This window comes from Acipenser ruthenus, chromosome 6 (assembly GCF_902713425.1).
Source record: "Acipenser ruthenus chromosome 6, fAciRut3.2 maternal haplotype, whole genome shotgun sequence".
Classification (NCBI taxonomy): domain Eukaryota; kingdom Metazoa; phylum Chordata; class Actinopteri; order Acipenseriformes; family Acipenseridae; genus Acipenser; species Acipenser ruthenus.
The window spans coordinates 47,439,715-47,463,760 of NC_081194.1; the positions used below are offsets into that span (position 1 = coordinate 47,439,715).

The following is a 24,046-nucleotide window of genomic DNA, read 5'->3' on the forward strand; positions in this document are numbered from 1 at the left end:
GTTTTCTTTGTCCAGATTTAACACCTGGGCTTCAAGACTATTTCTTATGTATAGCGCTACCCCTCCGCCTCTTCTGTCCTGCCTGTCTTTCCTATACAGGTGTACCCACTAATATTATATTCGTCTCCATCACTCTCAGACAACCAAGTTTCTGTAACACCTGTCACATCGTAATTACTTGTTAGTGCAGTAGCTTCAAGTTCTAACATTTTGTTTCTGAGACTTCTAGCATTAAGATAAATACATTTAATGGCTGTCTTACCTGAGGAGTTGTCCTTGTTTTGATGTGGTCTCCCTTCTGTTTTTTTTGTTTTCTCCCCCCTTCCTTTCTAGTTTAATTGCTTCTGGACCTCCTCAAGGATTCTTTCTCCGAGTAGATTGGTTCCCTTTTTGTTTAAGTGCAGTCCGTCCCACCTGTATAGATAGTCCTTGTTGTAGAATGTGCTCCAATGTTCAAGAAAGATGAAGATTTCATTAAGTAATTTATGTTGTGTTTTTCACTAAAATCAAAGCTTGGTGAAGCCGCTATTATGCTGTTACTGCTACAAGATAGATACTCAAGGACACTAAGGTTAATGGAGATTTTCCAAAAGTGTTTCTACATGTAGATGTTACAGAATTTCTTCCAAGCAACCATACAGTTGTGAGTAATATCCTCCTAAAATGCTGCACACTTGATTTTAAGGAAGGTTACACTGCTGTAGGCATATTTTAACCTGTACCAGTGCCTTTAGAAAGTGTATTTGTACAAGTAAAACCCTGTCCTTACAGAGCCTTAACTTTTATGGAACATGTACTTCGATGGTGACACTAAATGATTTGCAGCTTCTGAACAGATGTGGGGTTCCCTGTTGTGTCAGAATCAGAACAATTTAAAAAGCAACATGGGGTCCCCAAGTGGCTCACCTGGTAAAAGCACAGCCATGTGGTGTGCAGGGTGAATCATGAAGTAGCCGGTCTTCGCTGGACATTCTGAAGGAAGTGTCACATTGGCTCTGGCGCTCCCTTGGGTTATGGAGGCAAAACTGTCAGGGACTGTTTCTCCTCATCGTGCTACGGAAAATCCTGCTGGCCAGGCGCCCAGTGAGCTCAAAAGGTTAGTAGCTTGCTGACATCCACTTTTGAGTTCCTGGGTGTAAAAGAGGAAGCTGTTTCGGTCGTGGGATTGGAGGACACCTACTGAACCTTCAGTTCTCCTGTGCTGTGCGGAGAATTGCTGCAGTGAGGGGAAAAATGATGGGACATTTCAAATTGGGTAGAAAATCAACGGTAAAATATTTGGGCACACTAAATAAAAATAAAAAACATAAGGCTGTGACATTGTAAGGTGCAGTCCTGCAAAGCAGGGATTTTGAACAGGTGGCCCACAAGGCTTTTCGCGGTGACCCGGGAGCATTATTTATTGTTTTATTTATCGATTTACAGTTATTATATTTACTTCTGTTCTCCCGCAACTAATGCCGTCCTGACTGACCTGTTGCTCACCTGTTTGCTCAGCTAAGACGAACGTGTCACTGGTTGCTAGGCAGCAGGATATACTTGTGCAGCATACACTTGCGCAGCTAGGACAAACGCATCACAGCAGAATACACTTTCTGGGCATTGCAGGAATTTGATCCTTAATTATGGATACTTTTATCAGTCAAAGTAAAGCTTCAGCTCTGGCAGCAGAAACGAGTGCTAATGGCAGTCATAGTCAAGACTTGTAAGCAGTGGAGGAGCCAGCAGCCAAAAAATCCCAAACAGTCAGAAGTTGGAACAACAAAGTTGGGAAAATGACACTTGATTGCTTTGTGGAGAGCAACGGGAAACCAATGAGCCTTCTTTGCCAATCATTCATCTACAAGACTCTGAAACAACATAATGAAATTACTCACAGTGGCTTTCTGAGTTGACACTGCCAGTCGGAAAAGCCAAAATTCTGCGGATGAAGTATCTTGGAAACATTGAATTGGTGACGCTGGCTAGTTATGAAGTGAGTTGGATTCTTGTAAGAGGGAAGAAGGCATTCAGCAACGCAGACATTGTGAAAGAATGCTTGGTTACTGTGACAGGTGGCTTGCCATGCGCAGGTGTGGTGATGTCACGGACCAGGAACACAAAACCAAAACAACGAATGGCGGGGCAAAACTGAAGCGCAACGGCGCTCAGCACATTTATTAAATAATATCAAAACAAAAGATTTAAACAAACACAAAACACTAAACAAAAGGGCACGTTGGCCAAACAAATAAACAAGTATCGTGCTGATGTAAAAACCAGCACACTTAGCAATTGTTATACTTTCAGTTTGTTACCTCCTGTCTATACTCTTGTTCTCCAACTCTGAACACCCTTCCCTGAGCGCAGACAGCTGCAGGCTTTTATATTCTGCCCGGGGTGTTAACTAGCTATTAATTAATTATCCTATTACCTCTCGGCCATAGTCTGCACAAGTTTAGTAAGGATGCGTGACTGTCAGCTAGTTAAACAATCAGTAGCTGATCAGTCACGCATCCTCACAAGGTTTTATAAAAAGACAAAAAATCAAATAACATTGGCTTTCGCCGTCATATAAACATATAAATCATAATATAAATAAATAATAAACAAAGGGGCGGGACACTCCACCACAGTTACGTGTCTCTCAAATTCTTTCAGAAAATCTTCCTTAGAAAGAAAGGGATGCAATTCGGCAGTTGGCAATGAATGTTCCAATAAGTCCAGGAACAATCGTGTCCCGAATCAAGGAAATGGCTGAACACTTGGAAAATCAGCTGAAATTAAAAACTCAGTGAGTCTTTCAGCATTGCCTTGGATGAGTCAACTGACATAACGGACATTGTGCACCTTTCAATCTGGGTAAGATACGTGACAAAAGCTGGGGGGAAAAGAAAAACTGGTTCCCTTATATCAGCTGAAAGATCACACTAGATGTAAAGACATTATGGATGCATTTCTTGCATTTGCATTGAGATTCAATCTGCTTTTGGGAAAACTTGCATCTTGCTCAACTGATGGTGCTGCAGCAATGACTGGCTCTTCTGTCTGATTCACAGCTTTGCTGTGACAGCACCGGTTGAATTTGTTTGAAACAGACAGCCGGCTGTATGCTTTCCACGGCATTATCCACCAGGAAGGTTTGTGTGTGCAAATGGGGCGATCTGATAAAATGCATGGATAAGGTAGTGAAAATTGTGAATTTCATCAGTGCAAAAGCGCTCAATCACCATCACTTTAGAGAGTTTCTCCTGGAGGTTTATGCGGAATACAAGGTGATCTTATTTCACACTGAGGTCCTTTGGCTAAGCCTAGGAAATGTTCTGAAGACATCTGTCTCTTTGCTGCCACATGTAATCATCTTTCTGAAACAAAAGCAGAAATCCTCCAAAGGACTTGTAGTCCGAAACGCCCTGATATAATTGATTTTTTTTTTTTAATCAATTATTCACATTTTTATGGATCTACATTATCTTTTTCTAATATACAGGTAGTGGAGAAAAAATGGAAACACCAATGTAAAGTCACTTAATAGGGTGTTGGGCCACTATGGTATACTGCTCTGTGGAGTTCTCGGCAGACCGTTTTTGATGAAACTGACTGCTTGCGCCCCAGGTTGAAATTTGCAGTCAGTTGATCTGCAGTTGCTCGCCTGTTTTGACTTGCACTTCGAATTAATGCAAGGATATCACGATCCTGGAGTGCTTTGCTTAATTAACGCATGAGCCACAACTGTGTGGAAGCCCTTGCTTTCAATATACTTGGTGTCCCTCATTTACTCAGGTGTTTCCATTTTTTTGTCCACTACCTGTGTGTGTGTGTGTGTGTGTATATATATATATATATATATATATATATATATATATATATATATATATATATATATATATATCCTGATGCACAATGAAAAGGTAACAGTCTAAGTTTTACATCAATAGCTTATTGGGCACATACATAATGTTATTTACATATTAAATAATGAGCAGATAGGTGTGTTGATTGTTTGAGTAGTATTGTTCCTTGGGATAACAAAATACTGAGTTCAAGTCATGTGATTTCATAAAAACCACAGTTGCTCAGTGTTTGGTATTTGAGTTGATTGCCAAAATGAGTTGATTAAGAATCTGTATAAATAGCCATTCGAAAAGACATGATTTTAATTAATGCAAGAACAGCGAAAGATACGACCATGCCCCACTTGAGTAATGAAGATCGCCTGTTGCTATCGGCATGATTGAAGGCGGCCTGTCTGTGAGAGAAGTTACTCAGTGAATGAGATGTTCTGCTTCAACAATCAGCAGACTAGTCCAGAGAAATCTGGAAACCGGCTCTGTGAGGGACAGGCCATGTCCTGGAAGGCAGAGGGTCACCACACCGGCCCAGGACCGTCACATCCGACTGATCCATCTGTGTAATCGTTTTCAGACTACAGTCTCCTTTAACACAAGAATGCCTTTGGTGCATATTGAGGGCAACCTTACTGCTCAGCGATACATTGACAAAGTCCTTGAGGCAACAGTTTTTCCGGTCATACCCGATACTAACTTTGTAATGTTTTCATTTTGACAGTGTGTCACATTTCATACTGAAAACTTGATTCTTTGATCTGTATTTTTGTTCACATTTTCTGTGATTTTGTTTGATATCTATGTTTAAAATTTGATTAAAGCCATTAAACCTGAGTGCTGCATTTCTTTTGTGCATTAGTATATAGATAGATAGATATTTTATTTTATTCCTGAATCCCTTTTAGTTAATATATGTTTGGACATCCTGTCATACTATATATTAAAGTTAACAAAAGTAACATTTCCTGGTGGTGGCCCGCGGTCACATTTGGGTTTGTGACTACTGCTTTAAAGCATTCCACACGCATTTTAACATTTATTAGTAATAAGTGTAAGAAAACATTCTGTTACATTGAAAGGATTCCCTGCTACCATGGAGTAACCCATATATTCATCTGACGTACAAATACAAAATATAAATCCAGTTTTTTTAAAAGTAGCATATAATAACAAGAACATTCAGTTAAGCTCACCAAGAATTGTTATTGCAGGAATTGTGAAGATTGTACTCTGTTTTTCATAAAGGCTTAACTGCAAATGCAAAATGACTTCATTGGAGAGCCCAAATTGAGAAACTAATCACACTGAACCTGCTATATATTCTCAGGCTATTCCCACGCCAGAGGCACAACACGATTTAAGAAGAAAAGACAAGATAAATGAATTGAACCGACACATTGACTCCCTTAAGGATGTTATTCATCAGGTATAATAACCTGCTCTTCCAAACAATAATTAAAGTATTAATTCCTATGTAACTTACATATTTTATAATACAGACAGCCAAGTCCCGTTTATTTGTAGTGAGATTCACTAATTTTATAAACTTTTAAGCCTCGATTTCATCAGTTAAAACAAAAGGAGATGTCAACGCACTAATGGAGTGTATTCGGAAAAGCTCACTCTTGGATGATCTATCCTTGGCATTTCTGGCAAGCACTTAACTCTTACTCTTACAGTGCTGTGAGTTTAGGCTTACATTCCAACATAAGAAAGAGGGAAACTAAATGTTACATTCTTTTTTTAAAAGCCTAATCCTATAGTAGCACTTGAAAATAATAATAATAATTAGTACTAATTTATAATGGGTAATGGGTTGTCTTGCAGTCATACAAGTATACTACACAAGCAAGTCTCATGTACATCTTCTTTCAATAGAATAACAAACACTGGCCATTTCGTTGTAAAATTATAAACCTTTTCCTGTATTTTAGTATGCTATAATGTAGCATGAATATCCAGTTTCCACCATCTTGCATTTTAGATACCCAATACTGTTCCTTGAATATGCTGGTTAAACAACAGATACATACAATATTGATCTTAAAAACCTTACATTTTCATGGTTATCTCGTTATTTAAGGTGCAATTTGTAGTAAAATGTCTTTTTTTTTAAATCCTAGCTGTAGAAAATGGCACATAGTATGCTTTTCCATCATACTCTTCTATATATAAAAAGGCATATGACAACATCTTTTATTTTGGACCTATATTTTATAATATGTAATAATAGTAGTTTAGGCACCTCTCCTTTTCACTATCAGAAATTTTAAAAAATTGTCGAGAATGGACCTGGACCTGTCACACGGTAGTTGTCTTTCGCTGTCTTTGTCTTTGTTGTCTGACCTACACAAAATAACAAGTCAAACCTTTTTGCTTTTCTTAGGTGCAAGACCTTCAACAAAGTCTGATTTTGTTTAATTTAGAACACATGGACTCTGACTTTTCAACAGAGCTCACCTGTCTGACTGATATAGAACATGATCTTAACCAGAATGAGTCTAAACTCCAGGAAAAAGAGAGGCTGGTTCAGTCTTGGCAGCACAGATGCAGCAAACAAGAGAGGTATGACTAAAATAATACTATATACATGAATACTGTTTCTGTTACTGTGTTAGTTGGATCACCTTTTCTGCTGTTACCAAATGATGTTTAATGGAATGCAGTTGCACTAAAATTTGCATTACAATAGAAAAATAATAATAATTGGGCATTCCAAATTGGCAGAAAAAAATTACAATAATTGGAGATTCTAAATTATATATATTAAAAAATGCTATAAGTTGGCAGGGTTCAGTTTTGAAGTAGCTACAGAAGCCAATCTGGTTTAAGAGCTCGGAAATCATTTTAAAGTGGAGATTATAATTGTTTTTCCCCGTTGTACAGCTCAATTAACTAACTATTGAGGAAAAGACAACTGTGTAACCTTTCCTCTGAAAATACAAGATCCCAATTTACAGCATAACAATTCTTTCTCCTCCCTAGCTATTTTACACAAGTAGTTAAGCTATTTTACACAAGTAATTTAACTGCTAATGAGTCAGATCATTTAGTTCAGTTATTCTGTGTCTGTGATTGTTAATTTCCACCAGAAACCTGCTGCCTGCCAGGTATAATGGGAAGCTGCGAAATCCTGAATTGTAGCACAAGAGCAGCTACACAGTTATTCCGTGGTACCATTTTAATATAGTGACATAACAGAGGTATGAACCAATGCACATTGCAGTAAAATGGTACTATGTTAGTACCAGTGCCCAACTATTTCAGGACTAATATTTGTATGAAATCTACTGTGTTGTCATTGCTGGTAATGATGTGGTTTGCTAATGGTTCTGTTAAGATACATTTAGTATTCAACACAATACACTGGAATTATAATGATATACAGATCTAGAGAATTGTCTATTCAGCTGTGATGAAACTCAGTTTGGGCTTTCTTTACAAGTTATTGAATAGCAGAAGCTTGGCATATTTGTACATCTTTGTGTCAAATGTAAACTTTTACATGTGCTTACACTGGATGTAGGTCTTGGTGATCTTCATTTTACTGATGGATCTAATTTTGTATTTACAGTCGTGGCAGGTAATGAATGTCACTGACATGCTAGTTGCATAAACTTTCAGAAAAGTTGTATTTCTCACCTTTAAAACCTTTTTTACACCTGTTTAAAAACAAACAAGGGTGACCGCCTAGAGCCGGGGGAGCTGTAGAAGAACTGTTTTAACAAAGTATTTATTTTTTTTATTCCAGCCCTGCTGAAGAACACCTTCTTGACAAGATGAAACTTGATTGCCAGATCTTTATGGAAGAGATCAGCCTATTATATCTAAAACGACAGAAGGCGTATTTGAGGTCAATGCATCAGATGTACAAAGCGAAGGTATATTCTCTCACCTCACTTAACCAGCAGGCGTTGTCCTTTCATGTTCAGGCCTGAGTTGAAGATCAGTCATCAAATGACGCATCCATTAAACCCATGTTTCTTCAAAAATTGTCATGGAAACATTATCAGGAAACATTGTTGGGAAACACAGTTAAAAACTGGATGAAAGCCTTATTGCACTGAGTGGTGCTGCCCTTATTGTTGCATTAAAAATCTGTAAAAGGTGTGGATGGTTCAAAAGAAAGTTTTATTAACCAAACATAAACAAACAGAATCTGACTCATCAGCTCCTGCCTAAAGTTTTTCAAAACTTGATTTAACTCGCCTTAAAATCCCCTTTTACATCATCATTTTTGTTAAATAGTTATAAACACTAATCTGGAGCAAGTTATTTGAGAAGTGCTCACATAAATGTTATGCATGCTCCTGTCATCTGGCTAACACCAATAGTACTATCTTATTTTCAGTTAAATAAATGTGTGACAGGTAAATAAAGCACAAATTATATGTATTATTAAGTATAACTTAAATATTTAAAATAAAGTACACTTTTTATGTTACATAACATTATGTTAACTACTGCTAGGCTAAACAGAAATTACTACAACGTAAACATTGCAGTAATGTAGGCATACGTAAACTGCAGAAGTCTGTAGAAGTCGCCATCTTGCAAAGTCAAATGCGTCTCTCCTGATTGGCCAAAGGCAAAATGTTTCCTAAAAATCTTTCTCAAAGTAGAACCCAGGTTTCCTGGCTTCCTGGTTTCTGGACACACAGAAACAGCCAGCATATATAAGGAAACATTGCGTCTGTAAACAAGTTTCCTCATGTATGCTGGGCTTTAGGAACAAAAAGCTTAATATTGGTTCTTTTAATAATGCAAACTGACATTGTTCCAAAAATTAGCAGAAGTCCTTAATTGTTGTGTCATTCCCATAACATTACCACAGTTAAAAGCATGTTCATATTTTTTACTTTTTTTCCATAAAAGGGAATGAGCTTCAACAATCTTCTAACAGCTTTAAAAATGTACTTTATTTATACATGATACTGAGATGCAACACATTATTTTCAGGTATTCAAATCCCATCTCAGCCACTGACTCATTGTGTGACTCTGAGCAAGTCACTTAACCTCCTCGTGCTCCGTCTTTCGGGTGAGACGTAATTGTAAGTGACTCTGCAGCTAATGCATAGTTCACACATCCTAGTCTCTGTAAGTCGCCTTGGATAAAGGCGTCTGCTAAATAAACAAATAAATAAAAAATAAATAAGGTATGATCTATTCCAATTTTTAAGGGTCGCCTTTCACCACTGGAGATATGGGTTTAACAAATTGGCTCAGGCTCAGGCTCAAGTGAAATGAGTGTTGTGGTCTTAGCATTAATATTTCACAAGAATAAAAAACATAATGGTTGAGGTCTATCCATGGTATGGAGACTAAATACTGTACCACAACCAAGTCAAGTACTGACCAGGTCCAACTTTACATAGATTGACCAGAATCCAAGATGGCTACAGGCAGCATTACAATTTTCAGTCAAAAGCCACAAAGCACAACAGGGAAGTCATGGTACTGAGGGTATATGCCCCAAATGTGATGTCATATAGATGTGTACACCCTGAAAAGGCAACCTTCATATCCTACCTGAATATAAAAACTCTATTCGCGCTCATAGAATTCTATCTAGTTCTTTCATCCTATCTTTACTTAGAAGACTGATAATGTGCTATCTCCAGTGCTGGATGCCATGTGTACCATAGTACCTCCAGGGCATGGTTTAGGTACTGAGTTTGTGGGAAAAAGTCAGATGCTAATGCTTATCAGATGACCTAATCAAGGGTAGCATACAGGTCACACACGAGAAAAGGCTGAGAAATAATGCAGACCAGTCTGCGTTTCCCAGGCAGAAGCCTTCTTGCTAATAGGGAGCAGAACAGAACTGATGTTCTTTCATGGTGTTACCAGTTTTTGATTACGGGCAATAAGGAAATCTTTCATCTTCAATCTCAATCTATTACTTCAATTGGAATTTCAGAACATCTCAGATTGTACCCAATAAGGAAACAAAACAAAAAGGCTGAAATACATAAAAGGAGATTAACGATCTGTCCAACCTCAGTAGGTGCTTTGGGGGAAAAAAAAAAACAAAAAACAGTTCAAATAAGTGCTCTTAGACTGCATTTTATAGGCTATTAGAATTATCAGATAAATTGGCATGAATTAATTATGGGTCTGTTATTTGATTTGGAGGTTTTCTTAAACTGCATTGTCATTGGTGTCTGTTTATTTATTACATTCTTAGTTTAATCTGTAGTGCAGTTTATCAGAAAGCAAACTTGTTCATAGCCCAGTTGGTTTACTCCTGCGAAAGTAGTTTGCCACAAGTCCTTGCAGAAGTAGGAAGCTATAAAACACATTTAAGCCTTACCGAAACTGAATAATTACTCAAATAAATAGCTTATTAATTAGGTTAAACAGTGCTCTGTTCATAACAAATAGGAATTCAAATAAAGGACACAATGCATTGTGGGTGTTGATTTTCAAGAGGTATTCTATTGAGATCTAAAGCTATTCCTTTACTTTTATGTTTAAATGCTTTGCATGGAGCAGAGTGGTATTGAGAGCTTGGGAGCATTAACACAGTTTGTGGGAAAACTTGCTGATATTCTGCACTAAAGTAGCTGGTTTAAGTGGCATTTTATTATAAACATGAGTGCTTATGCATTCTTTCGGCATTGAGGCTATGCAGTGAACATCTTATGTCAAGTGCACTTGTCATTGTTATGAAGCATGGCAAATTATTAATGCAGCATTTGCTGACTAGAACTGAAATGGTTGAAAAGAGAAAAAGGTGAGTACGGGAGGTCTCTTCAATATTGCAAGACATGTTACTGTTTTTTGCTGTTTTGCTGACAAGCAGAGAGTGACATGTTTTGTATAAAAATACAGTATAGCTCTTAACAAATGTAAAGATCGGCAAACCACGGATGACATTCCTTCATTACTAACTACTATTTTATTATAATTATTATAACTATTTTAAATTAAAATCTATTACCTTATTCCGCTTTGATGTTTTTCTATGGCTATATACAATTTGATGAATATACTGTATATATTCCCTGATCAAATTAACCCTGGGGGTCACTGGTGTGCTGGAGGAAATGGCACTAAACCCACTTCAGAGATTCTGACATAATGCAGTGAACGTGACATGCCAAACAGGGTAATGCTACGAAAGACTGAGCACCAAACTTCTTTTATTTTTAATATATAGGGAAATATATAGGTATTGGATATATTTCTAAGTGGTTTTGGTAAGTTTACGTACAGAAAGCAGGACATGAACGGAAGTTCAGAACAGGTACTGTAAGAAATGTATCCATAAACATGTAGGCACGCAGTCATTAGGTATTACTACAGTTATACTACAAATAAACTTACAAAATTAAAACAATCTTTACATGAGAAGTGTCTTTGGTAATGTCTAATAATAACATTGACCAAGAAACTTATGATTAAATGCTTGTCTAACTTAATATAAAAAGTTCTGAATTACTGACTATGTAAAAAGCACTTTTTTCACCCAGATAGTATATTAAACAGTCGAATAACAGCCAATGGCCTATTTTCCATTCCTTTTTTGCAGGAGTCATACACTAAGCAGAGCCTTGCCCTGACCCAGCTGATAACACCTCAGTCCCCTGGCTTACTGTTAGTTGCCCTGGAGACGTCAGGACCTGGGGGGTATGAGTTTACAGTGCAATGGAAGGAAGGTCATGGACTACTAGTAGTGGAGGCTGTAAATTCACAACTCTGCATTAATGACAGGTAATGTCTTATTTAAAGGTCTTTTTGACAGCCACACACGGGGGCCAAGAGTCACAGCTATGGCTACCAAAATATAATCTGGGCTACAATTTGCAGATGCAGGACTCTGGTCATTAGTAAGCAGTGTGTTTATGTGACAAGAATTCAGTTTCTGTTCCAAATCTAGCAAATTCTGAATGGGAATGCCAAACATGTAGACGTAGCGGTGTCTATTCAATTAATTAACTCTGGTGTCAAAACTGATTGGGGGGCTATACAAAGAGCATGTCCAGCAGTGATTGAAGACATGCAACATGGTTATCCAAAGTTTTGTGGCAATGATATAGTTAAGACTTTTACTTTGGTGTTGCAAAAAAAAAAAAAAACCAGGTAAAAAGTATTTGCTTATTGTTTGCTGGAACCATTTAAATGACAAAGATGACAAACTTGGATACAAGAAGCAAATTGTAGAAACAAGTATCTCCAGTTTTTTGTGGCCTAGGTTTTGTTTGCAGTATTTTTTATAGGATGATTGAAATGTAATACAATGTTTTAAAACTGGCACTTGTTTTGAAAGTTTTGCTGTAATATTAAGAACAAGAACATTCATTTTTGAAACCATATTTTGCAACATACTTAATCCCTTCCCGTTTTAGAATGTGCAACAGCAGAAAAAGACCCCCACTTGTAAAAGCTGTTTATAGATGTATAACAGCTGAGACAAGTCAGCAGTTAAGTGTGTGGGCTCCTGTGTCATTCTTCAGAAACCATTACTCGTGGTTGAGTGCTAATTTGTCAGTAGCAATTGTTACTATATTGACATCAAAATAGCATGAGGTGTTGAGAAACTACAGCTTCTCAATAAATATCCTATCACATGTCTAAAAGATACAGTGCTGAAACCCCTATTTTGACCTAGTCAAACAAAAAATATTGCAATATTCTGAGGCCTGTTTTATTTGTATATAATTATGTTTTGAAAGGCGATTAGGAAAATCCTATAAATCATGCAGCCTCTCTGCAACAATCAGGGAAACATAGCCATCACTAAATTGTCTCGGGCTGGTACAGCATTAATAATATTAAACTGTTACTTGGTGATTCAATTACCACAGGTCACAGGCTTATACATTCATCTGTTTCCATTTTAGACTCCTGGAGGTGAATGGGGTGAGCGTTGTGGATTGTGGAGAGGAAGAGTTGAAGCCATTACTCAGCTGCCAGAGCTCCCGGATTGTTGTTCTGCGAAAGTATAACCCTTTCATTTCTCAGCCCTCATACCTTGACAGTGGAACACAGCACCCAGCCTTCCTGAACCTGAAGAGACCAGCCTAGGGGGATTAGAAAGCCACTGAAACCTCTCAGCTCAGTGGGGTGAGGGTCACATCGCACAGACAATCTGCCTGGAGTCAAAGCCTGCCTTCCCTCATTGGGAACCAAACAATTAGTCTTGTAAGAAGAAGCGGGGCTCTCTCAGCTCTTTCTGACGCAATCTATCAAGGATCAAAGAGAAACAAAATTCTACACATGTCTATCAGATGGGAAAAGATTTTGGTTTAATGATTAACGACTCTAATTTTGAGCGCGGTATTAACCTCTGCTCAATTTTGATTACCACACTTCATTAACCTATAAAGCCCAATGATGTCTTGTTTTCACAAGAAAAATAAGGGATCTGTCCAGTTGTGTTTCCACTTACCGAAAACTGTACGATTTGAAACCCATTTATTTGGGCAGCAGTGTGGAGTAGTGGTTAGGGCTCTGGACTCTTGACCGGAGGGTCGTGGGTTCAATCCCCAGTGGGGGACACTGCTGTTGTACCCTTGAGCAAGGTACTTTACCTAGATTGCTCCAGTAAAAACCCAACTGTATAAATGGGTAATTGTATGTAAAAATAATGTGATATCTGTATAATGTGAAATAATGTATAATGTGATACCTTGTAACAATTGTAAGTCGCCCTGGATAAGGGCGTCTGCTAAGAAATAAATAAATAAAAAATAAATTTGAAACCAGAAATCTTTCATGAAGATAATTGGAAATAGGGTATCTCTGCTTTAAAGTACAAGACAATCACATTAGAAGTGCTTGGCAGTGACAGAAAGCTGTAAGGTACGGTCTGCATGCTAAACATACATTTTTTTGTGAACATTTTAAAGCCAATATGGGACTGAGGTAATCAGAAAGAAAACACATGGAAATGAAAGAGAAATGTGAGGTTACAGCCATCCCTTATCTCATCATTCCAGCACAGAAATTGTTGGATAATGCGGTAATGCTGTTAATGGATAACAAAGTCAGATTATTTACCCTTTGAATTTATCTCAGTGATTATAAACCTAGATACAGTTTGTTTTCATAACAGTTTATTTATTGATTTTTAGATTCAAAACAAAAGATATGATACTGTAGTATCCAACAAGTATTGATACTGTATTGTAGTGTGTAAAGGGGGTCCCAAAACATGTTAGGTTACAATTTAAACTGTCAGGATAATAATTCTGACTGTTCAAATGATATATTCTGTGTATTAAACTTGTTTTAGTTGTTATTTAGTACCTTGAAATACAGTAATCTTATCTTTACAGTTGAGATTAATATTGTATTATAGGAAATAGGCCATGATAAAGCATTTATCAAGCAGTCAAAATATATATATTTAAATTGTGATTAGTTAAGGTACCACAAAATACAGGTGACTACAATATACTGTAGCATTACAATGCAACTGTAACTAGAAATTATAATTTTGACCTTTCTCTCAGTTCTTCCCAAGATGGTTGTCAAGCACTCGAGCGAGCTTTGTTTAACCCCTGTGCAAATGTGGAATTTTATAATAATACCTGTAGGTTGTGGGACCTTCATTTTTCAGCAACCCTAGGTTGCCTGGTTGCTTTTGCAGTCTATGACCCCATTCACACTTGTGATTTAAGGCGGCCCAGGGCCTCTTCAGAGCCACCTTTTCTCATATGTGAACGCTTCAAAAAATAAAAGGCAGCCCAGGGCCGGCCTAGATTTTAGGCCACCGTTTTGATGTGGCCCAGGGCCTGCAATTGCAGGACCAAGGCCGGCCTTTACATATACAGCAGATGCCGCTTATTAACAACCTCTCGGTTCCTAGCAAAAAGTTGTCATTAACTGAAAGTTGCCAATAAGTGAAAAAAAAAGTTCTCAAGTGTATTTATATGGAATTATATATACTGTAGTTGTACAAATATGGCACTAAAATACATGTGTTTTAAATGTTACAGAGTTCAAAAATTAACATGAGAAAAATGAAATACTCAAACATAGAACTGACTTCACGTGTGCGTAAAACAAACAAAAAAAAAGCTGGCTTAAATAGTACTGTGTCTGATTGTTGTACAATATAGCCTTAAAACAATTAATTCAAACATTAATTCAAAAGTAATGGATTTTATTTTTTAAAAAAAAGGAACCGGTAACTGAATTATGGCTTTTGACACACCTGGGATAAATTGTCCACATACTAATATATTTCCAAAAATGGGGCCTCCTTGGAATGCTCTGTGCTGGTGATTTAGTACGGCACACTGATATAAAAACAAATCCAATCTACAGCACTCTGTGTACCCAGACAATGCCTTGGGCTTTGCTGCAGGAAGTATAAAACAATCAAAAGGAAGAAATAATCCCAAACCAGGGAACAGCACAGCAAAGAAGGTCATAGTCTACAAGCCGTCACTGAACAATTAGAAAGAGGTCAGAACCCTGAAAGGTTCCAAAGGGGCAAATTTTATAAGCTCAACAATGCATTGGAGAGAATGCATAATTGTTGCTTTTATAGGAAAGAACACTTTAGTAGAGAGAATTGAAGCCACTTCCAAAAATGAAGATATTGGCTGCAGTAGAAAGGCTGAATGCAAAATGTAATGTCTGTGTATTTTTAATTCCCCCACCCCACTTAAGGGTTTAGCATTGAATTGTGTTTCAACTAAGTAATATAACACCAGAAAACATAACAACAGTAGAGTAGGAACTGTTCAACAAAAACATACCTGTCAAACTTTCTCTTCTGGCATACAACCACTTGGCATGCAATTAATCATTCATTTTCAAACTGCTTGTGTAACCTGTAAATACTGGGCATGAACTGGCTACCTCACATTTACCAAGGAACCGCAGCATTAACCGTAACAGTGCCCCACATGTAGAAGGACATTTTATTTGTACGGGTAAATCATCCATAACTTAAAAAATTGGAATTCTAAGGTAAAATTATAAGAAACAAAGTCAAGTAGTGTACAAAGGATATAGCCAAAATGTTACCTCATACTAGTAAATCATGTAATTATTTTTATAATTATTCATAATGGAAGCTGTCATAATCACATAAAAGTAGAAGTGACTGTTTCCCAGACACAGGCGTTGTGAAGCCATCCGAAGGTCTAGTGGGCTGGCCAGTGACACAGCTGTGGAGCAGGCCTGTGTGGTGAAGGTGTGGTTGTGACGGTTCCTGCTGTTTAAAAGGCTGTTGTGTCTGTTGTCTACTGCAGGGGTTACCAAACTGTCACAACACAGCTCAGAGTGGGCGACAGGTGCAAAAACACTTGACATTTTTTTTAAGAAGTGCTAATAGTGGGCCGCAGTGCCTAATTTAGCTGAATAGGTGGGCCGCAGGTAAAAAGATTTGGGAACCCCTGGTCTACAACAAAAATACTTTTACTTTAAAAGAAGACTTCATGGCCACCGACTTTACAGAAAGTCATATTGTTACTGTTTTAAAAGCCATAGTTGTGGTATAAATTAATATTTGTTGTTGAACGTTAATTTTGTGGTTTGATATGACATAGGCTTGTCCAAAATGAGTATGCAAATTTTCAAGAGCATCTCAATGTGTCTGTTTATGGTAACAAAGTTTTGAAGACATCTGTTGTTTTCTTTTAAATCATGCACTGTTATGAAAGGAAGTAAATGAGATATGATTAATTGAGAGTGATTTTATTTATTTATTTATTTATTTATTTATGTTTTATTGGAAATTGGGACTAGACTACACAGAAGGTACTTAGTTTCAATAGCGTATGTTTGGAATTATGATACCGTATTTGTGGAGATGGTCGGGCCGGGTATGCAAATATTTCAAAGGTCTCAGGCTCGGCTTGGCTCGGGTTTGGATTTGTTTGGTCCTGTTCCGATCGGGTTTTAAATTTAGGCCCGAGCAGACCTCTACTATGAATCACCCAAGCATTGAAGAGGGGTGGTTACTATCTGAAGACCTCATTGTAAAACCGCAGATGGTCCAAGCAAAAAGATAAGAAGTACCATTAGCACCGCTGTAAATGGTCATTTGTACACCCAAGCAGCCGGAAAAAACTAAAACAAAGCACATTTATGGAAGTGTAGTCATTACTTCAGAAGCTCTTCCGATAACCGCTTGCGAAAGTACCAAGAACAGCAGTAGAATTGTATAGCTAATTGTGACAGTGGAGCTCCACTGACACACTGTTCTGTATACCCAGGAAGGGAAACCAAGGATAATAATGTCTACAATTCCAATCTATGGGAGTTGATTTGTCTTAATTATTTCAAGATGAGAAATGTATATAAAGAATTATATGTATATTTTAATTCTGTCTATTTTAATTCAGCAGTAGTCATACTTGAAAACATTTGGAAACTGTTGAGTTGGACACTCGTCTCCGGGTTGGGGGGGGTAGGGCGTCATACACATCATACACATGGGAGGAGTCATACACAAAAAACACTCATTATCATATAATCGATGTATCCCCCTCAACTCAACATGACACAACCATCATGACAAAAAATAGACATAATGAAGCGTTCTTACCTTTGTATAAGTTAGTGATCAGCAGATGTGTCAGCCACGCGAAGAGCACAGCGTGTGCTTTTCACTAACTCTACTGTGCAGAATAAACTTTTTTTTCTATGGGTAAATATCGGAACTTTCTTCCTATGCATCGGGATGCAGGACATTTGCTAGGAAATCGGGACTGTCCCGACCATATAGGGACTGTTAGCATGTATGGCAGTAGTAACCAAAACACAAAGAAGGAGTCATCTATTTGTTTATGGTGCTGTCATAGCTGAACTTAATAGTTTTTAGTGTAATACTTTTGGTGACATCATCATTACGATCTTACCCTATTTTAATGACATAAACCAGGGGATTTCAACCTTTTTTTGAAACTGTACCCCTTCTGACTGGTGGTTTCAGCTCAAGTACCCCTCTACAATTTGCACTCTGCTGAATGGTACCACAGCTGCAATAAAAGGCAGAATAATCTGATTAACACACTTCTTTTTTTCAGTTTATTTAATATGTAATTTGTCACAACAGTTTAGGACTGACAAACTGCTGGTTTAGGACAGAATACAAAACAGTAAGCTTAATTATGAAAACACTGAATTACAAGTCGTTGGATGTGCAGAATTAAAAGACAGTATTTGGGAATCTCTTTGAAAACACTCGTATTCACTTTCTATTAGGCAAAATTATAAATAATCCAATATAATCTACACTGTAAATGTTTATTACGTTACCATTTACTTCCCATCTCTGCATAATTCTGTGTGTCATTTAAAATGTTTACAATATCAAAAACATTAACCTCAAGATAAAACTATAATAATTAACAATGATATATATTTTTTTTTATTAAAGCCAACATTAACATGATCCAAAGTGATTCGGTATAACTTTGTCGCTTTACACTTTCTGTACTTTATTGTTTTCCTCCTTCATTTTTCTTTTGCAAGTAATAAATGTATCCATTTCAAACACAAACACAAAACAAATTCAACCAGCAGCTATTGAGGGTTTTCACCCACGTGACCCCACCGCCATACTGGTAGTCAAAACAGCAATGGCAGCTAATGCAAATTCGGTGTCTTCCACACTACAGTGTGAGTTATTTGCCACAGACACTTCTCACCTCCAGTGTCAGGAATTGAAAAGATATAGAGATAAGTACCAGATTCTAGGAGTTTGTGATCCCTATTGTGCACCGCCGGTGCTTTTTACAGCACTTAAAGAGAGCCATGAACTCCCCGACCTCGACTTCGGAGATATGTGGATCTATTTAGTTGAGAACCCCTCTCCCTACAAAGCTTCCCAGATGAAGGCATATAGAAGTACCAATAGTTATAAGTGCTTCATCTCAGGATGGGTAAACAACCTGATTGTCTGGCATTTGGACAAGAAGAAGTTCAATGTTATCAAGGCCAAGGTAGGGAATGTTCTTGTTAGGAACATGACTGTATCGCTAGCTCAAACAACACGACAAAACACGGTTTTTACCTATAAAAAAATGAAAATAGACAGCAAGTACAGTTGTTCCGTTTACTCGTTTTTCTTTCCGTATTGAAATACAGATTAATATTTGCACAATGCAGATATTCAGCTATGAAAACTCAGCAACTGACAGTGATGAACAGACTGTCATGCTAGGTCTCTTCCCCCCAGTACAGAACACTTACTGTAACTTTAGTAATTACATATGCAAGCTCAAATGTAATGTCACATGAAAACCCTCAATTGCTGTTACTAAAATGCAAAGTATGAGTTTTGTGATTTTATTATTTATGTTTACTGGCGCATTTATACTTTTAAAAAATGAAGAAAGATTGTGCTTCACTAATTAGTATTCAATTATACGACAAGTTGAAAACAGCAAAGTTCGTGAGCAGCACAGAGCGCTCTCCATAGGCAGAACTGACACAGCCTGCTTCACCCATCAGAGTGGAAATCCACTAATTGGAAAACACGCATGCGTACAGGTGGAAAGTACATATGGGGTAGATACTGTGTTTTTTTTAATTTTTTTATCTGCGGTTTAGGGCTTCTGTAAACCTTTGAGATACTAAACACAAATTAAATATGTATGCACATGGTTTAAAGATAATATATAATATCGTTAAAAAAATTAATTCAAGATCATTATTTTCTTTACTTTCATTTTTATTTTTGCATTTCTGAGTCATCCTGCGCACCCCTTATGACCCTTGGAAGCACCCCTGGGGTACGCGTATCCCTGGTTGAAAACCCCTGATCTAAACAGTGGCAGATCTAAAAACTAGTGCCTTTTATTATTCTCACTGATGTTTACTCAGGGGGTGATTTATTGACATTTCTAATAGCGTAAAAAAAATGTTTGTAAGATCAAAATTAGTAGATTTTCAGGTGGATTATCCACGATATAAATTATTAAAATTGACAGTTAGTAAGCATTTAGTTACTTAGAAGAGCAAAACGATAACTGGTATTACACAAAATGAGCAATGATTAAGCCTATCACTCATTCCTACCATTTAATTAGTTTCAGAAAACGTTTTAAATTTAGGGCCCACAATTCGTTTTTTGCAGCTCTTTAACTTTTCTTCTTGCCCTTTAGTATGTTTTTTGAAGACACTGGGTACCTAACCAGACAATCTCGAGTTCTTATTAACAATGTTCAAGGTTGATATCTCAGCTGACATCATTGCCCACAAACAGTAGCAGATATATTTTGGTGAGTCACTTAAAGATTTGGGTACATAGATAATTAAATCATCGCATGATATATATACTGTATATATACACACTGCTGTGAAAAAGTCTTAGACATGTTGCATTTTTCTACTCTGATGCATTATGAGCAACAATTTATTCAAAGCCTCCACTAGTGTTTTCTACTATTATAACAACCTTGACTTGCATAAAGAAGGAAAAACATTGAGTGAAATAGCTCGCATCAAGGTGTGGTATACAAAGCATAATCAACAAGTACAGAGAAACATCATCTGTAATTGACAAACCCAGGACTGGAAGACCCAGAAAGCTGTCTAACAAGGATGAGCAATACTTGAAGATAATATCCTTAAGGAATAGAAAGAAGACAAGCATTGAACTGACAACAGAACTGTCAGTGTCTATATATATAGAATATATATGCAGGATTTGAGCCCTAACTAGTCATACTTTCACTCCTACATAACCGCCACACTACACAGATTCACATCTTAATCCTTTCAACAGACTAGGCTACTATTTACATTTACCCCATCCAAACGGCAATACATTGCCTCAATATATAGGTTGAACAATTTTGCTATTCTTGTAATGTGTGTGTGCGTGTGTGTTATTATCCATTAAAGGAAAAAAGAAGTGATATCTGAAACAAAAACCACATTGGAAATGTGAAAAACGGCAAATTATCAGAAGTGCCCAGCCATTTAAAGTGGAGGTATCAAAAACACAAGCTCAGTTTCAAGAAACCATTGGGGCGACCTTGCCCAGCACAAAGCAAATAGGCACAACTTTAAAAGCGGTGGGGGCCAAGGTTGCCCCAACTGTTTCTACTAACTTAGCTTATGTATCGAACTTGCATGAAAACACAAGCCAAGTTAGCAGAAACAACTGGGGCAACCTTGAATCCCACCACTTTTACAGTCGTGCCTATTTACTTTGTGCTGGGCAAGGTTGCCCCAATGGTTTCTTGAAACTTGGCTTGTGTTTTGGGCACTTTTGATAACTTGGTGTTTTTCACATTTCCAATGTGTTTTTGTTTCAGATCTAAATAACCATCTTACATCAGTGCAAATGGAACTACTGACATCTGCTGGTAAAAACAAATCGTTTCTCTGTTTAATTTAAACATGTCTACTGATGGAGATACAATAAAACAGAACAGATTACTCCAGGAAAATGCAATAATAAGTATTATTTGAAGAGAGGAAAGCACTACGTTTACAATACTTTACATGTCTGTGTGTCAGTGGCGGAACGATGATGTCTGATCTGCCTGTAGAATAAAATAATACAGAAATGGCGTTCCGGCACGTTACAGCTCCACTACACCACTGACTATTATCATAATTTGTTTTACAGCAAAAACCCCTACTATTGTATTCAGATTGTTTTTGGCTCCCTGTATTACAGCCATGTAAGAATGTGTCTAGAATGGAGGAAACTGGGTCTTGATTGGTGGGCCGATCAATCCATCAATTAATTAATTGTTCAGACTGAAAGCCTGAAGACTGTCTGTGTTCTGTTTAACTATTTTGGCGCTGTCCACGCTACAGTTTTTCCCAAATAAAATACTTGACATTAGAGATCAGATTTTACAGACTCCTTCTATTATAGACCATTCTTTCTTAACTGAACCAATTAGACCTGATAGAGAGATGTTGGAGGCTTTTTCTGATTACCTTACAAGACCTGATGGTATTAGTTCTGCATATGAGACCTACCACTTGTACCCTTGATCTAATTCAATAGGTACTTTTGTACACAGAATCACCAGGCTGGGCAAACCACGAGTACTTTCATGGTTGATGTCATTGACATCTTTATGTTTTTTTGTTTGCGCATTAAACAACAGGGTCACAAAATCCAGACCATTTTCATCTGTATTGATGACAAACGACTTTTGCGTCAGGTTGCGCAGTCCCTCCCATCCGTGGCAAGCAAAATAGAATTGTATGTCGAACCAGTAAAAGCCGAACTGCTGTGTCAGCAGAGAAAGCAGGGGAGATTTGAATTGTTTAAATCTGTTTCTGAAATCAGAGGGTGGTGGTACTTAATAATAATTAAAAATGAGTGGTTTGTCATTTGAACAATTTTTTAATGAGAGTGAAGGCAGTTTTATGCAACAGTTAGAAACGCTGAAGGAAATGAATACAGCATCTCAGGTTTACTGGGTCAAAGAGCTTGCATAAATCACTATCTAAACAGCGTTTTTTAGGTGGAAATGTCAACATAATAACTGAAACAGAGTTCAAATCATCCAACAATGTTTTCATCTCTGTTGCTAAGAATTACAGAAAATCTGGCAAAGATACATCCCATCACCACCCTCTGAGTTCAGAAACAGATTTACAGTTTTTCTCAATTGCTAAGTCACTTTGAATGCAACTGTGGTCCACTTGACCACCACCAAAACCTGAATGAGCAAAAGAGTAACTTTTCTTGCAAAACAGCAAGTCATTTCTCACTGTTTCCACACAAAATGCAAATGTTAAGCACTTTTTTGTAAAACAGTACACACAATCTCATACAGATGACACAAAAGTCAATTAAGTTAACCATGTCAACCAAAACAGAAGCATTTGGTCTCAGCTGATAGAAATTGCTCCCATAATTGTGAATCTCTTCTGCACGTGTGCAAAACCTCTTTGCACATTTATTCAATCAACAATCAGTCCTTATAAATGCATGAAAGAGGTCACCTCTGAGTTGGTGTTTGCAAGATTGAAACAAGGAAGAGGTCATGGACAAGATCAAATGAGAGGAAGAGGGGCCCATAGAGAAAGAGGGGTCCAGATGCATGGTGGTAGAGCTCGTAGAGGTGGTAGAGCACAAAGGGGAACAGCCAGTGTTTCAGATGAAATCTGTGCCACGGTTATTGATCATGTCATCAATCACGGCCTTTCAATGAGAGAGGCTGGGCAGCGGGTCCAGCCCAATCTGAAGAGATCAACTGTGGCATCATAGTTAGAATATTCAGGAATGAGAATTGGTAAGTGACTGTGCTATACCTTACTGTATTTCAGTACTACTGTATACAATATGTAAATCCGTTTTTCCATCAATGTCCTTTACATAATTGTCAAAACATTGTTTTTTTTCACAGATTTCTTTACAGATTTCAAAGACAACCCCGTGCTGGTGGCAGGGGTAAAGTCTTTACTGCGGAGCAGGAAGCTGCTATAGTGGATGTGGTTGTTGCCAACAATGCCATTCGTTTACAAGAAATCCAGACAGCAATCATTCAGGACCACAATATGTTTGCCAATATCAACAATGTAAGTGTATCCACCATTGACCGGGTCCTTAAAAGACATCAAGTAGGAATGAAACAGCTCTACAAAGTACCCTTTGAGAGGAACAGTGACAGAGTGAAGGAGATCAGATACCAGTATGTACAGGTAAGTGTTCATCACTGTCATGTCTTGTCTACAGTAAAATGTTAAAATGTAGCCAGAATATTTTACAATGTATATACTATCATTACTATATTTCTGTCTTAGAGAATAATGGAGCTTGAAGCCAGCAAAACGTCACATATCTTCATATATGTGGATGAAGCAGGCTTCAACCTGTCAAAAGTAAGGAGACGTGGAAGGAACATCATTGGTCAAAGAGCCACTGTAAATCTGCAAGGCCAGAGGGGGGCCAACATAACCATGTGTGCCGCAATCTCCAGTGAGGGTGTTCTTACCCACATTCCCACCATTGGGCCATACAACACAGAGCGTCTAATTACATTCCTTGATGCGCTGTATCAGAGCATTGTGCTATCAGAAGAGAGAGGGCAGGTGAGGCCTGATATGTCACACTTTGTAATCGTATGGGACAATGTTGCATTCCATCACTCCCGTCAGGTCACTGAATGGTTTGCAACCCACCTGCGTGTGATGATGCAATTTCTCCCCCCATACTCGCCGTTTCTCAATCCGATTGAGGAATTATTTTCTTCATGGAGGTGGAAGGTATATGACCACCGTCCACATGACCAGATGTTCCTCCTTGATGCCATGAATGCTGGCTGTCTGGCA

General features: G+C 37.7%; 1 protein-coding gene across 1 annotated transcript; it reads left to right on the forward strand.

The window, feature by feature from the left end:
• The first annotated feature begins 6,219 nt into the window (after positions 1 to 6,219).
• LOC131737295 (uncharacterized) lies at positions 6,220 to 13,512 on the forward strand. The gene is made up of 4 exons (XM_059025452.1): positions 6,220 to 6,392; positions 7,579 to 7,708; positions 11,364 to 11,545; positions 12,676 to 13,512. The coding sequence occupies exons 1-4, from the start codon at positions 6,259 to 6,261 to the stop codon at positions 12,857 to 12,859; spliced, it is 630 nt and encodes a 209-aa protein (XP_058881435.1). The 5' UTR covers positions 6,220 to 6,258; the 3' UTR covers positions 12,860 to 13,512.
• The last annotated feature ends 10,534 nt before the right edge of the window (positions 13,513 to 24,046 follow it).